Genomic DNA, 16,892 nt, shown 5'->3' on the forward strand with positions numbered 1-16,892 from the left:
ACTTTGCCCCCGCCAGCCGGTCTAACAACTCATCCACACGCGGCATGGGATACGCATCCGTCACTGTTTTCTCATTGAGCTTACGATAGTCCCTGGGCATCCCCCGTAGTGTTAGTGCCCAAGAAGGATGGGACTACACGGTTTTGTGTAGACTATCTGACTCTTCAATGACCCCTAAACGCAACATCTCTTGTATCTCTTGTCGCATCCCTTCTCGTACAGACTCAGGGACGTGGAAGGGGGGTTGTCGCAGGGGGGTCTGATCCTGGGTCTCAACCTTGTGTTGTGCCAGGCGAGTGTGCCCTGGTCTCCACGAAAACATCCTCTGTCGCTGCCTTAACAACTCCTCCGCCTGCTGTCTCTCCCGGGGGCCTAGGTCTTCACCCAAGTGTACCTGGTCCCATGTTTCAGACTGAGTCCTATCCCCTAAGACATCAGGCAAGGGAAGTCCAGCTAAATCCTCTGCTTCAGGTGCACAGATGGCCACTACCTCTCCAGGGCGCTCCCGGTAGGGCTTCAGCATATTCACGTGGAACATGCGGATAACCCTGGGGTCGTCACAATCGGCGACATTATAGGTGGTGTCGGCTATTTTCCCCACTACCTGGTAGGGCCCCTGCCATGCAGCTTGGAACTTGTTCTGCCTAGTGGGCTCTAACACCAGGACCTTCTGCCCTATTTCCAAGGTGCGCTCTCTGGCCCTCTGATCGTACCATACGCGCTGGCGCCGCTGGGCCACCTGCATGTTCCCACGTACAGCTTGGGTCAGCTCCTGTAGGCGGTCCCGGAATTCCAGCACATAGGGTACAATAGGTACCCCTTCTATGATGCCCTCCCCTTCTCAGTGTTCTAGCACTAAGTCTAGGGGTCCCCTTACCCGTCTCCCGTATACCAGTTCGAACGGGGAGAACCCCGTGGATTCTTGGGGCACCTCCCGATAGGCAAACAGGTGAGGCAAGAATTTCTCCCAGTCACTGTAGGTCCTGGTAAAAGTCCCAATGAGTTGTTTTAACGTCCCGTTAAAGCGTTCACACAACCCATTGGTTTGCGGGTGGTACGGGGCGCTTCTAATGGACTTTACGCTGCACAGCTTCCACAGCTGGTTGGTCACCTCTGCTGTAAACTAGGTACCCTGGTCCGAGGTAATCTCCCGGGGAAATCCAACCCGTGAGAAAACCTGGAGCAGTGCAGCCGCCACCGTCTCTGCCAGTATGTTAGGTAACGCAACCGCCTCTGGATACCGTGTGGCATAATCTACCACTGTCAATATATACCTTTTCCCTGATGGACTGGGTTTGGCTAACGGCCCTATCAGATGGACCGCTACTCGGCTAAATGGTTCCTCCACAATGGGGAGGGGGTGTAATTTGGCCTTGCATCGATCTCCCCTCTTGCCAATGTGTTGGCAACTGTCACAGGTCTGGCAGTACTGACGAACATCATAGGTTACCCCCGGCCAAAAGAAGTTTTGTGTCAGACGATGCCTGGTGCGACTGACGCTGAAGTGCCCGGCCAAGGGTATGTCATGAGAGATTCGCAGTAACTCCTGCCTATACTTCTTGGGAACTACCAGCTGTCGTTTTATAGTGGGGCTCGTCCCTGTGTGGTGCTGCTCTGTGATCCGGTAGAGGAGTTCCTGCTTCCATATAAACTGTTCCCCTTCCAGTACCCCTCTCCCCTCCTGTGCCTTCCCACGATATCCCTCCAATGAAGGATCCTCAAGTAACTCCCTCTTAAATTCATCTGGGGTGGCCCAAGAAATGTGTCTGGCTATGGGAATACATGTAGGGCTGGGATGTCTTACCTGGGCATCCTCTGAGTGTGATTCCGCCTCTGCAGCTCAAGCTTGTCTCCGGGTGGTCACAGGATATGTCTCAGCCAGAGAGGCAACCGAGAAGGCAGACGACATGGGCCCCAAGTCATTTCCCAGCAAGACGTCTGCAGGCAAATCCTCCATCAAGCCGACCTCAACAAGGCCATCCCCGACTCCCCAGTTCAGGTGAATCCTGGCAGTGGGCAGTCGATGTATGGCTCTCCCTGCTACACGGACTGCCACTGTCCGGTCCATCTTCTCTTGGTCCCGGACCAGATGAGGCTTCACAAGGGTCAAAGTTGCTCCGGAATCTCTTAGTCCCTACATGCGTTTCCCATTAACCCACACGACCTGTCGATGCTGTTGTCGATTATCTGCCCGGGCTGCCTGCACGGGGTCTACTTCATGCAGCACTTCCTCCATCTCTTCCACCCCCTTGTTAGTCGTAGCCCCCAATGCCGGATCAGCTTCGCCTTGGTAGCAGTGTACAGCGGCCCGGCTGAAGGTAGCTGTTCCCGCCTTTGGCCACTGGGTGTGCTGAGTCCGGTTGGGACATTGTCTTTGCAGGTGGCCCAGCTGACGGCAGGAGTGGCGTCGCGCCCCAGGGGAACAGTGGTAGGCCGGGTTTCTAGCTGGTCCCCCTACAATCTTCGGTGGTTTGAGGCCCTCCAGGTCCATGGGCGGACCCTTAGTGACCATCTTTGATCCGGACAACTGAGGCCTCCTGGCGTCATGATGTTCATCGGCCAGACGAGCGGCTTCCTCAAGAGTCATTGGCCCCCTGTCCCGAAGCCATTCCTGTGTCTCGGGGGTTAGTCCATTAAAGAATCGTTCTAACAAGAACGTCCTCCTTAGTGGTTGCTTGGCTCCCTTTACCCACTGTAGCAGTGACCGCCGTAATTTACAGGCCCATTCAGCGTGGGTATCGGTTACTCGTTTTATAAGTCCGCGGAACGTTTGGCGGTATGCCTCTGGTGTCAGCGCATACCGGGCCAAGATCACTTCTTTGATCCGCTCATAGTCCATACAGTCCTCATCAGGTACCGTGCGATAGGCGTCCGCTGCCCGGCCTGTCAGCTTGCTGGCCAGAATCTGAACCCGTTCCTCCGGCTTCACTTGGTGAAGAGCACACTGCCGCTCAAAGTCCTGCAGAAAGCCATCAATGTTTTGCTCTGCCTCCCCCAACTGTCGGAAGGCATTATACTGGATCATTTTGTGGCTTACTGTTGAAGGTACCTGGTCGGAGGCCAGAGCTCCATCTGCTCGCTGACTCTCCTCTCTCCGCTCTGCCATCTCCATCTTGGCCAGCTCCACTTTGGTTCGCTCTGCCATCTCCATCTTGGTTAGCTCTATCCTGGTCCGCTCGGCCATCTTTTCCTTCAGATCAGCCATCACCTCTCGTATGATCTCTACTGCAGGGTTTGGGCCATAGAACGCCAGTCTGTTCTTTACCTCCCTCTGGAATTCAGTCTCCTCCACATTCACATTGGGGGGCGCTGCATTGTCGTGTTCCATGATGGCTGCTATCAAATCCGCTTTTGTTTTGTTGCTGGCGATTAACCCTCGGGCTTCCACCAGATCTTTTAATGTAGTCCTCTTTAGCTTCTGGTAGTTGTTTTCCATTCATTCCTTTCCTCCTGTAGAAGGGGTATCACATCCCGCTGTCTGCCACCATTGTAACGGGGTCTACCAAGCTGGGGTACCTCTTTCAGTATCACCCCGTGTTTCAGGAGGTCCACTTTGCTTTGGCTGGAGTCTGAATGAAGGATGCTGGCTGGAAATCCTTGATTACATGAGAGCATATAAAAGCTGACTGCTTCTCCACGTATTTCCAGTCTCACAACACTTTATTCACAGGACACAAAATATATTACACAGATACAGAGGGCAGGCCAATAGAAAAGCAGCAGGCCAGACATAAATTACAATAGCCGCAGGGGGCCGGAGCCTGCCGATATTTACTGTGGGAATTACAAAGGCGGGGGGAGGACAGAAGGAGGTATCTTCTCCCCTCTGCCCAGGGGCTCAGCCTGTGGGCTGATGCATCTCACATGGAACCTATTATTCATACATATAACTGCACAACATATTCTGGGTGCTGAGTGGTTCCGTAACACGTAACACTGTACATCATAGGTTGTAAAGGGGTTAAGCTTAAAGGGTATGTCAGGATCCTTTTATTACCCTCGTAGCTCTGCTCATGTAGAAAATAACAAAGAGCCTGTAGTCACCCTCAATAGACCCGGCACTGCTGCTCTCCCCTGTTGATTGTTTATAGGCTGCAGTGCACATTATTAATGACTGGCTGCAGCGGTGATTTGTGGTGTATTTGTTATTTTCAACATATGCAACATTAAGGGGAGAAACAGTTTTATCATTGAAAACCACTTTAAATGGGGGGTTAAACTGAAACTGGATTTAAGGAATACACGTGTTACTTAGTTAAAGAATATTTTAGATGAGTAAAAAAACAACAGAGTTTTGAGAAAAGGATTCTATAGAAGTACATATATGCTTTATAGAATTATATATTCATGTCCAATTTTTGTATTGCCTTAGTATAGTTATTCTTACTGCTTTTTTCGGCTGACTTACTAGTCTTTTTTGGTTGTAACTAAGCTATTTAACAATACTGTAAGTTGAGAAGATGGATAAAGAAGGATTCAGTCCAAAATTCTTAATTTTCCATATACATGAAGCCAAAAGTCAATCTCAGGAAAAGTTTTGAACACACTGAGTTCCAGCTATTTTGCCACCGGCTACAGCTGCAAAATAAACTCAAACACTTACAATCCAGACATTTCAATATACCTCAGAGTTTTTGAGTGTTTAAGAAAATAATCATTTTCAGAAAAATTTGAAATAACCATGAAGTTTTATGTAGCTAAACCATTTTGTTGAGAGAGGAAAGGGGGTGTATCAAGTGTTTATCAAGTGTTTTAGGTGGTCACTAAACTCATATGTCTGATTTGCAGACATTGGAGAAAGCAAATTCACATGGTGCATCAGTCTTTCCCAGGATAATGACACTGTAGTTCCCTTTTCATTTCCAAAAGTGCATCCACATGTGCAAATGATATGTGTTGTGCCCAAAAGAGCACAGATCTCAAAAGATTTTAAGTTGCTTTATAAAACAAAAAAATAACATGAAGAAAACACCAGTCGCAAGTGTGAAACAGTCATATGTGTGGGTACCTACATCTCCACTAGGGAGGAGCAAACCGACAGAAGTTGAGGTTCGTCGGGTTTAGCCGAACTTGAGAAGAAAGTTCAGTTTGGGTACCAGAATTTGACCCTGGACCCGAACCCCATATAACTAAATGGGGACCCGAACGTTGGTGCCAGAGAAGGGCTGTAAAATGGTTGTAGTAAGGGCTAGGGGGCTGCAAAAAGAAGCAAAATGGGTGTAAGAGCAGGACAATTGCCCTGCAAACAAATGTGGACAGGGAAATTACTTAACCCCTTCACCCCCAAGGGTGGTTTGCACGTTAATGACCGGGCCAATTTTTACAATTCTGACCACTGTCCCTTTATGAGGCTATAACTCTGGAACGCTTTGACGGATCTTGGCGATTCTGACACTGTTTTCTCGTGACATATTGTACTTCATGTTAGTGGTAAAATTTATTCGATATAACTTGCGTTTATTTGTGAAAAAAATGGAAATTTGGCGAAAATTTTGAAAATTTTGCAATTTTACAACTTTGAATTTTTATGCCCTTAAATCACAGACATATGTCACGCAAAATACTTAATAAGTAACATTTCCCACATGTCTACTTTACATCAGTACAATTTTGGAACCAAAATTTTTTTTTGTGACGGAGTTATAAGGGTTAAAAGTTGACCAGCAATTTCTCATTTTTACAGCACCATTTTTTTTTTAGGGACCACATCTCATTTGAAGTCATTTTGAGGGGTCTATATGATAGAAAATAACCAAGTGTGACACCATTCTAAAAACTGCACCCCTCAAGGTGCTCAAAACCACATTCAAGAAGTTTATTAACCCTTCAGGTGTTTCACAGGAATTTTTGGAATGTTTAAATAAAAATGAACATTTAACTTTTTTTCACACAAAATTTATTTCAGCTCCAATTTGTTTTATTTTACCAAGGGTAACAGGAGAAAATGGACCCCCAAAGTTGTTGTACAATTTGTCCTGAGTACGCTGATACCCCATATGTGGGGGTAAACCACTGTTTGGGCGTATGGCAGAGCTCGGAAGGAAAGGAGCGCCATTTGACTTTTCAATGCAAAATTGACTGGAATTGAGATGGGACGCCATGTTGCGTTTGGAGAGCCCCTGATGTGCCTAAACACTGAAACCCCCTACAAGTGACACCATTTTGGAAAGTAGACCCCCTAAGGAACTTATCTTGATGTGTGGTGAGCACTTTGACCCACCAAGTGCTTCACAGAAGTTTATAATGCAGAGCCGTAAAAATAAAAAATCATATTTTTTCACAAAAATGATCTTTTCGCCCCCAATTTTTTATTTTCCCAAGGGTAAGAGAAGAAATTGGACCCCAAAAAATGTTGTGCAATTTGTCCTGAGTACGATGATACCCCATATGTGGGTGTAAACCATTGTTTGGGCGCATGGCAGAGCTTGGAAGGGAAGGAGCGCCATTTGACTTTTCAATGCAAAATTGACTGGAATTGAGATGGGACGCCATGTTGCGTTTGGAGAGCCCCTGATGTGCCTAAACATTGAAACTCCCTACAAGTGACACCATTTTGGAAAGTAGACCCCCTAAGGAACTTATCTAGATGTGTTTTGAGAGCTTTGAACCCCCAAGTGTTTCACTACAGATTATAACGCAGAGCCGTGAAAATAATTTTTATTTTTTTTCTCAAAAATGATTTTTTAGCACCCAGCTTTGTATTTTTACAAGGGTAACAGAATAAATTGGACCCCAAAATTTGTTTTCCAATTTGTCCTGAGTACGCTGATACCCCATATGTGGGGGGGAACCACTGTTTGGGTGCATGACAGAGCTCGGAAGGGAAGGAGCGCCATTTGGAATGCAGCCTTAAATGGATTGGTCAGCAGCCGTCACGTTGCATTTGCAGAGCCCCTGATGTACCCAAACAGTACAAACCCCCCACAAGTGACCCCATATTGGAAACTAGACCTCCCAAGGAACTTATCTAGATGTGTTGTGAGAACTTTGAACCCCCAAGTGTTTCACTACAGTTTATAACGCAGAGCCGTGAAAATAAAACATCTTTTTTTTCCCACAAAAATGATTTTTAGCCCCCCAAATTTTTATTTTCCTAAGGATAACAAGAGAACTTGGACCCCAGAAGTTGTTGTTCAATTTGTCCCGAGTACGCTGATAACACATATGTTGGGGTAAACCCCTTTTTGGGCGCACGGGAGAGCTCGGAAGGGAAGGAGCACTGTTTTACTTTTTCAACGCAGAATTGGCTGGAATTGAGATTGGACGCCATGTCGCGCTTGGAGAGCCCCTGATGTGCCTGGACAGTGGAAACTCCCCAATTCTACCTGAAACCCTAACCCAAACACACCCCTAACCCTAATCCCAACGGTAACCCTAACCACACCCCTAGCCCTGACACACCCATAATTCTAATCCCAACCCTAATCCAAACGTAAATGTAATCCAAACCCTAACCCTAACTTTAGCCCCAACCCTAACTTTAGCCCCAACCCTAACTTTACCTCCAACCCTAGCCCTAACCCTAACCCTACCCCTAACCCTAAACGTGACTGAAATACGTGGCACTGAAATACGTGGCACTGAAATACGTGGCACTGAAATAAGTTTTTGCGTCTCCACATTTTGAGACCTATAATTTTTCCACATTTTGCTCCACAGAGTCATGTGAGGTCTTGTTTTTTGCGGGACGAGTTGACGTTTTTATTGGTAACATTTTCGGACACGTGACCGTTTTTGATCGCTTTTTATTCCGATTTTTGTGAGGCAGAATGACCAAAAACCTGCTATTCATGAATTTCTTTTGGGAGAGGCGTTTATACCGTTCCGCGTTTGGTAAAATTGATAAAGCAGTTTTATTCGTCGGGTCAGTACGATTACAGCGATATCTCATTTATATCATTTTTTTATGTTTTGGCGCTTTTATACGATAAAAACTAAAATATAGAAAAAATAATTATTTTGGTATCGCTTTATTCTCAGGACTATAACTTTTTTATTTTTTTGCTGATGATGCTGTATGGCGGCTTGTTTTTTGCGGGACAAGATGACGTTTTCAGCGGTACCATGGATATTTATATCAGTCTTTTTGATCGTGTGTTATTCCACTTTTTGTTCGGCGGTATGGTAATAAAGCGTTGTTTTTTGCCTCGTTTTTTTTTTTTTTTCTTACGGTGTTTACTGAAGGGGTTAACTAGTGGGGCAGTTTTATAGGTTGGGTCGTTACGGACGCGGCGATACTAAATATGTGTACTTTTATTGTTTTTTTTTTTTTATTTAGATAAAGAAATGTATTTATGGGAATAATATATTTTTTTTTATTATTATTTATTTAGGAATTTTTTTTTTTTTTTTTTTTTTTTTACACATGTGGAAAATTTTTTTTTTAACTTTTTTACTTTGTCCCAGGGGGGGACATCACAGATCATTGATCTGGCAGTGTGCACAGCACTCTGCCAGATCGACGATCTGCTGTGCAGGGCTGCAGGCTTACCAAGTGTCTGCTCTGAGCAGACACTCGGTAAGCCACCTCCTTCCCTGCAGGACCCGGATGCCGCGGCCATCTTGGATCCGGGACCTGCAGCCAGGAAGGAGGTAGGAGACCCTCGCAGCAACGCGATCACATCGCGTTGCTCCGGGGGTCTCAGGGAAGCCCGCAGGGAGCCCCCTCCCTGCGCGATGCTTCCCTATACCGCCGGTACACTGCGATCATGTTTGATCGCGGTGTGCCGGGGGTTAATGTGCCGGGGGCGGTCCATGACCGCTCCTGGCACATAGTGCCGGATGTCAGCTGCGATATGCAGCTGACACCCGGCCGCGATCGGCCGCGCTCCCCCCGTGAGCGCCGCTGATCGGTGATGACGTACTATCCCGTCGGCGGTCATACGGGCCCACCCCACCTCGACGGGATAGTACGTCTGATGTCAGGAAGGGGTTAAAATAACATAATAAAAAAATATATATAATTTTGAATCAGGAGGAGGCGAGAACCGGCAGCTGTGAACTGAGGTAACCTTAGTGTTCACAGTGGCTGGGTCTTGCGGAGTCTATGGAGCTTCATTCTCTGAACTGAGGGCCATACACTGGATGAAGAAGACGGGGAGTGTCATGGGACCTCCATATACATTACGGCAGACCGGTGTGGATATATATATTTTTAATAAATGGGTGAAAAAGAGGGGCATTGTCAGGAAGTAATTTTTTTCAAGTAAAGGACTTCTCTGCATGTGTGTTTATTCTTTTTTTTGACTACTGGGTTAGAAAGGGGGGTGTCTGAAAGACGCCTCTCTATTACTAACCCGTGGGCTTGATGTCAGCTGCTCACATCGACCCCACAATTCCCACAAACAATCAGCTTGTTTGTTTTGCATTTTTGGCTGAGCCTTTGGAAGAGCAATTTTTGAAAGTCCCATTTATTTTAATAGCTCTTCTATAATATTTTATTTTTTTGTCAGTTAGAACTTTCTTTTTTCCGGTAGTCATTTACCAAAATAAGGATAAGTGAAGGACAAAATTTTATGAAATATATATATATATTTTTTAAAATGAAAATAATTTGCACTATTTACACGTTTCGGCTTAGAACTGAGCATTATTATCATTTTTGGAAGCGTTTCAATAGCCATGAATTTTATCTTGTAGAGACAGTGACGGATTAAAATTACATAGATGACAAACTGTAATTGAAAATGAATCAGTAATGGTAATGTGCAGCTCTGCTGGTGCCAGAGGACCATCTTCATCTGTCTTATTAATGTGTGCTGCACACAAGGCTTGCACGCATCCATTACACCACATACGGTACTGTAGCTGGCTATATAACCTTGGACAGGATCTGCTGTGTATCTCCTCTCTTGCACCAAGCTGTCTGTATTGAGTTGAATGATTTTCTTCAATGTCTGCAGCCACTCCTCCATTTCCTGTTCTGTCTCAGCTGCCAGATGATGGCTCGATTTATCTAACATCCTCAACTCGAAAGCATTGCGACGCAGCTTTGGACACTAAAGAAGAGAAAAAAAAGCAGTACTGTCAATAGAGAGAACGTATAAAGCAGTTTCCATACAAGCAAAGTAGATCATTTGTGTTAACCCGTAAGTCTATATCTCTTGTAGGTGTATATCTAATTCCCCATTTTTACTTCCTTCTACAATTTATTATTTGTTTTGTACCCTTTTGTCAATTTATCCAATTTTGTCAAAGACACCCATTCAGTATTCTAGACAAAGCATTACTTTGTGCTTGGTTAACTATAACAGGGCTATAGCTTGCAATATTCTATACTCTCACCATTTTTTACAAGTCATTATGGTTAATCAAGAAGCATAATTCTGACATGTTATGTTTTAAGTCAGAAAATAGTGCAAAAAGTGTCTCATTGGTTGAGTAAAATTCATTTTTTGCCTTAAAAATGCTTGTCTGTCCCCAGATTCACAATACAACCTGAAAAGGTTATGAAAGGGAACCCGTTATATGATTCACACTGTTAAACCGCGGGCAGCATACAGTGCCTACAAGTAGTATTCAACCCCCTGCAGATTTAGCAGGTTTACACATTTGGAATTAACTTGGCATTGTGACATTTGGACTGTAGATCAGCCTGGAAGTGTGAAATGCACTGCAGCAAAAAAGAATGTTATTTCTTTGTTTATTTTTTTTTTAAATTGTGAAAAGTCTTTTCAGAGGGTCATTTATTATTCAACCCCTCAACCCACCAGAATTCTGTTTGGTTCCCCTAAAGTATTAAGAAGTAGTTCAGGCACAAAGAACAATGAGCTTCACATGTTTGGATTAATTATCTCTTTTTCCAGCCTTTTCTGACTATTTAAGACCCTCCCCAAACTTGTGAACAGCACTCAAACATGGTCAACATGGGAAAGACAAAGGAGCATTCCAAGGCCATCAGAGACAAGATCGTGGAGAGTCACAAGGCTGGCAAGGGGTACAAAACCCTTTCCAAGGAGTTGGGCCTACCTGTCTCCACTGTTGGGAGCATCATCCGGAAGTGGAAGGCTTATGGAACTACTGTTAGCCTTCCACGGCCTGGACAGCCTTTGAAAGTTTCCTCCCGTGCCGAGGCCAGGCTTGTCCGAAGAGTCAAGGCTAACCCAAGGACAACAAGGAAGGAGCTCCGGGAAGATCTCATGGCAGTGGGGACATTGGTTTCAGTCAATACCATAAGTAACGTACTCCACCGCAATGGTCTCCGTTCCAGACGAGCCCATAAGGTACCTTTACTTTCAAAGCGTCATGTCAAGGCTCGTCTACAGTTTGCTCATGATCACTTGGAGGACTCTGAGACTGACTGGTTCAAGGTTCTCTGGTCTGATGAGACCAAGATCGAGATCTTTGGTGCCAACCACACACGTGACGTTTGGAGACTGGATGGCACTGCATACGACCCCAAGAATACCATCCCTACAGTCAAGCATGGTGGTGGCAGCATCATGCTGTGGGGCTGTTTCTCAGCCAAGGGGCCTGGCCATCTGGTCCGCATCCATGGGAAGATGGATAGCACGGCCTACCTGGAGATTTTGGCCAAGAACCTCCGCTCTTCCATCAAGGATCTTAAGATGGGTCGTCATTTCATCTTCCAACAAGACAACGACCCAAAGCACACAGCCAAGAAAACCAAGGCCTGGTTCAAGAGGCAAAAAATCAAGGTGTTGCAGTGGCCTAGTCAGTCTCCTGACCTTAACCCAATTGAAAACTTGTGGAAGGAGCTCAAGATTAAAGTCCACATGAGACACCCAAAGAACCTAGATAACTTGGAGAAGATCTGCATGGAGGAGTGGGCCAAGATAACTCCAGAGACCTGTGCCGGCCTGATCAGGTCTTATAAAAGACGATTATTAGCTGTAATTGCAAACAAAGGTTATTCCACAAAATATTAAACCTAGGGGTTGAATAATAATTGACCCACACTTTTATGTTTAAAATTTATAAAAATTTAACTGAGCAACAAAACTTTTTGGTTTGTAAGATTTATGCATCTGTTAATAAATCCTGCTCTTGTTTGAAGTTTGAAGGCTCTAACTTATTTGCATCTTATTAAACCTGCTAAATCTGCAGGGGGTTGAATACTACTTGTAGGCACTGTAAATCGGTGTGTGGCAGCACAATTCTAGCCAGGTACATTTTTCTCTGAAATGCTCTGGTGCTTTTAGTACTGGGAGGCGATAGTCACTATAAGGGCTTGTGAACATGACCGATTTTCTTGAGCCTGTGATATTCTATATGGGGCTGTGCACATGTCTAATTTTTTTCCTCGGACAGAGTGGTCCACGGGAAAAAAAAAAAAAAAAAAAAAAAAAAAAAAAATCGGGAGACATGTTAAATTTTTATCCGAGTGTTGGATCAAAATCATCAATGCAAAAATAAAAATCCGAGCGATGTCATCGTGTGCTGCGTGATTTACACAGAAACAGAATGGAGAAGGTGGATAAACTTTTTTTTCTCTCTCCACATATGAGAAACAAAATATGCCAGTCTGATCAAATTATGATCAGAATAATTGGACCATTTTTCTCGGATGTGGAGAAAACGGTGATGTGACCCGACCTTAAGAGTTTCCTGTCAATCACAAGTAGGTGTTGTGGTGACCCGAAAAAAAAATGCAATTATGGCATTTCGGTTCTTTTTTCTCTTTTCGGCATTTACTTAATTTCATATGTTTATAGGTCAGACTTTTACAAATGTAGAGATACCATATATATGTTTATTTCTTAATTTTTATTATTTCTTTATTTTAATAGAGGAAAAGGGGAAAGGGTGTTTTTGAATTATTATTTCATTATTCTATATTTTTTACTGTATTTTTTAGTTCCTTTAGGGAACCTGTGCCTACAATTGTATTTAATGGCGAGGAAAATAAAATAAAGAAGGGACTTGAAATACAGAGACATTTCTATGCAGCTGGATTTTACTGAAGAATAGAAAAGTTTTTTCAGAAAACAAAACACCAAAAGGGCAAATCTGTTTTTTTCCCGACAAAAAAAAAAAAAATTAGAAGACCTGGGCATGGTGCCAATTTGCTTATCATTCCCGTGTCATTCATGAGAATGGAATGATTGCTGTGGCCTATTTTTATGCCGAATTTCCTTTAAAGGGTAACTACTAAAACTTTAAAAAGTTGAATTTAAAACAACTAAAAATAGGCTGCTGCAGCCTCAAAATGTTCCACACCAAATTTTGCTTGTTACTGCTTCAAGCTAAATCGATTCAGTATAAACGGAATTCAAGTCTAATGTTGGTCCTGGCAAATTTACATAATTTGTGATTTGCCAAAAAATGCTAGCCACCTTTCTACACATTACAGAAAATTGCATCAGTCGCAGGCTAAAGATGGGGTAGTGTAACAGAAAAAACACACTATGGCCAATAATGTTTGAACCGCTATCAGAAGCCCCACCAACCGTAGAACCAGCCGTCTGGGCAATATTACTTAATATAGCGGATTGCATTATGGAATATATATATATATATATATATATATATATATATATATATATATATATATGATATAGATATATATATATATATATATATATATATATATATATATATATATATATATATATATATACACACACTGTGTGCAGAATTATTAGGCAAGTTGTATTTTAGAGGACTATTTTTATTATTGATCAACAACTATGTTCTCAATCAACCCACAAGACTCATAAATATCAAAGCTTAATATTTTTGTAAGTTGGAGTGTTTTTTTTTTTTGGTTTGGCTATCTTAGGAGGATATCTGTTTGTGCAGGTAACTATTATGGTCAGAATTATTAGGCAACTTAATAAAAACTAAATATATTCCCATCTCACTTGTTTATTTTCACCAGGTAAACCAATATAACTGCACTAAATTTAGAAATAAACATTTCTGACATGCAAAAACAAAACCCCAAAAAACTAGTGACCAATATAGCCACCTTTGCACCTTTGTTTATGATGACACTCAGCAGCCTTCCATCCATAGATTCTGTCAGTTGCTTGACCTGTTTACGATCAACATTGCGTGCAGCAGCCACCACAGCCTCCCAGACACTGTTCCGAGAGGTGTACTGTTTTCCCTCCCTGTAGATCTCACATTTTATGAGGGACCACAGGTTCTCTATGAGGTTCAGATCAGGTGAACAAGGGGGCCATGTCATTATTTTTTCTTCTTTGAGACCTTTACTGGCCAGCCACGCTGTGGAGTAGTTGGAGGCATGTGATGGAGCATTGTCCTGCATGAAAATCATGTTTTTCTTGAATGATACCGACTTCTTCCTGTACTACTGTTTGAAGAATTTGTCTTCCAGAACTGGCAGTAGGTCTGGGAGTTGAGCTTCACTCCATCCTCAACCAGAAAAGGTCCCACAAATTCATCTTTGATGATACCAGCCCATACCAGTACCCCACCTCCACCTTGCTGGCATCTGAGTCGGAGTGGAGCTCTCTGCCGGTTACTGATCCAGCCTCTGGCCCATCCATCTGGCCCATCAAGAGTCACTCTCATTTCATCAGTCCATAAAACCTTTGAAAAGTCAGTCTTAAGATATTTCTTGGCCCAGTCTTGACGTTTTATCTTATGTTTCTTGATCAAAGGTGGTCGTTTTTCAGCCTTCCTTACCTTGGCCATGTCCTTGAGTATCGCACACCTTGTGCTATTTGTTACTCGAGAAACGTTGCAGCTCTGAAATATGGCAAAGCTGGTGGCAAATGGCATCTTGGCAGCTTCACGCTTGATTTTCCTCAATTCATGAGCAGTTATTTTGCGCCTTTTTTGCCCAACACGCTTCTTGCGACCCTGTTGGCTATTTGCCATGAAACGCTTGATTGTTCAGTGATCATGCTTCAAAAGTTTGGCAATTTCAAGACTGCTGCATCCCTCTACAAGACGTCTCACAATTTTGGACTTTTCAGAGCCCGTCAAATCTCTTTTCTGACCCATTTTGCCAAAGGAAAGGGAGTTGCCTAATAATTAAGCACACCTTATATAGGGTTTTGGTGTCATTAGACAACACCCCTCCTCATTACAGAGATGCACATCACCTGATTTACTTAATTGGTAGTTGGCTCTCAAGCCTGAACAGCTTGGAGGAGGACAACATGTATAAAAAGTATTGTGATCAAAATACAACTTGCCTAATAATTCTGCACAGTGTATATATACCATAGATGGCACAACACTTTTCTCAGTCACAGCAGGATAATGTTACCTCTAACAGTGACACCATCAGTTTGATTCAGTGTTCTGGTTCTGCACAGAAGAGTTTGCCTGACCACAAAGGACTAAGAGGGATCATTTTTCAACCATCTTTTTAATTTTAACAACATGAGAAGTCTGTCAATGTACTGTGTTTTTAAATGGATTGTTGGCCCATTTCTATGTTGAGGTCATTTTGACATTTCTAAAATTATATTTGTGTTAAAGAGATTGAAACGGTTTGGGTACAGTCCTAGGAGAAGTCAGAGTGTTACACACATTTTTTTCAGGGCAGTTGGAGCACCTACAGTTTGCAGCAAATTTATTTGGGAAAAATGGAACTTTGGGGAAAAATTCACAGTACCTGGTAAATTTCAAATGATCTGATCATCTCTACTTCTAATGTTTTGAACTAGAGCCTCACAGTGATAAAGGATTCCCCTTGACTTGAGGCAAAATTGCATTACTGGGACCATCTGACTACCTTTATGTTCCCTATTATGGAAATAGTTTCAGCTGAAAGCAACAGTTCCTAAAAATTACAACATTGCTGGAATTCCTGCGATTGCACATAATTTTTTATTATGGAAATATTGTGGTCACTCACAATTTGGATCAATGCCACGACTTGTATAGCCCTGAAACCAATCCTTTTTTCCTAGAAGTTCTACTTTCACTTCTTCTTTTTGCCATTGTAATTTTATAATTACTAAAAGTGCATGCTTTTTCATATGTTTATAGAAAAAAAAACATTAAGTCCAAGTATAATAATTATGAAAAAGCCTCTGAAGATGACCTAAGCTTTGTCTGATTTGTAATACCGTTTAGTCTTAGAACAGAAAAATAATTCTGATTCCTAGTACCTGGGTGACATCAATGCAGGAATCCAAGAAGATACAGCCTTTTGAGTCCTTTGAAGATTTGTCATCCTTGTATGAGTTTAGAATATAGGAGCCATCAGGCAGCTGAGTCAAGTAAAAATATCGTTTTCTGAATACCTAATAGTGTAATAAAACAAAGTTACATAATGCAAAACACCTATTGCAAGTACTACAACAAATATGCAACGCAGAAACCCCTTAAAGATGAGCACTACAAATTATATATAATCAATACTGTGCATATCTATATGTATATGAAGCAAACCCAACAAAGATATAAGTGACATATTAAATATCAAATCATCTCTCAAAGATATATGTAATCGCAATGTCATGAATATTGGGACAATATTATAGGCCAATCATCTATACCTCATGAAACAAACAACAGCAGAACAAGAGATGAAACATAGGCCAAAGGTAAATGTAAAAATAGAAAAATCTTTATTATAATTACTAAAAACGACAACAGGTGAAGAAGTGGGTGCAACCACAGTGCATATATACAATCACACAGAGCGGGATGGGTAGACCATGGCTATTAGATTATACAAAAATTCGCATCACATGTGAAGTGATGCCTTTAGTATATAAAATAGAATATACTTGTAACTCGCACTGATGTCCCCTAACATAAATATAAAGTATATAGGAACGCCACCGGGTGTATAACCACAATAAAAAACAATGGGAGTAATATATCATACCCGGATGCAGGTCCAAAATGTTTACCAAAAACGATCAGGAGGGGGCACAGTGGAAAGCCAGGGGTCACCACATCACCCCGACGCGCGTTTCGGCGGAGCCTTCGTCAGGGGAGTA

General features: G+C 42.9%; 1 protein-coding gene across 5 annotated transcripts in view; it reads right to left on the bottom strand.

Annotated features, from left to right (window-relative positions):
• The window catches only part of DOCK11 (dedicator of cytokinesis 11), a 395,594-nt gene that overhangs the window by 313,589 nt on the left and 65,113 nt on the right, over positions 1–16,892 (bottom strand). For all 5 annotated transcript variants that reach the window (XM_077285361.1, XM_077285359.1, XM_077285358.1 and 2 more), the window contains exons 7-8: positions 16,053–16,187; positions 9,821–9,998 (exon numbers count right to left, since the gene is read on the bottom strand). In XM_077285361.1, the coding sequence (XP_077141476.1) occupies positions 9,821–9,998; positions 16,053–16,187 (313 nt within the window). The remainder of the gene's footprint in view (positions 1–9,820; positions 9,999–16,052; positions 16,188–16,892) is intronic.

Source organism: Ranitomeya variabilis, chromosome 2, assembly GCF_051348905.1.
Source record: "Ranitomeya variabilis isolate aRanVar5 chromosome 2, aRanVar5.hap1, whole genome shotgun sequence".
In the NCBI taxonomy this organism is placed as follows: Eukaryota; Metazoa; Chordata; class Amphibia; order Anura; family Dendrobatidae; genus Ranitomeya; species Ranitomeya variabilis.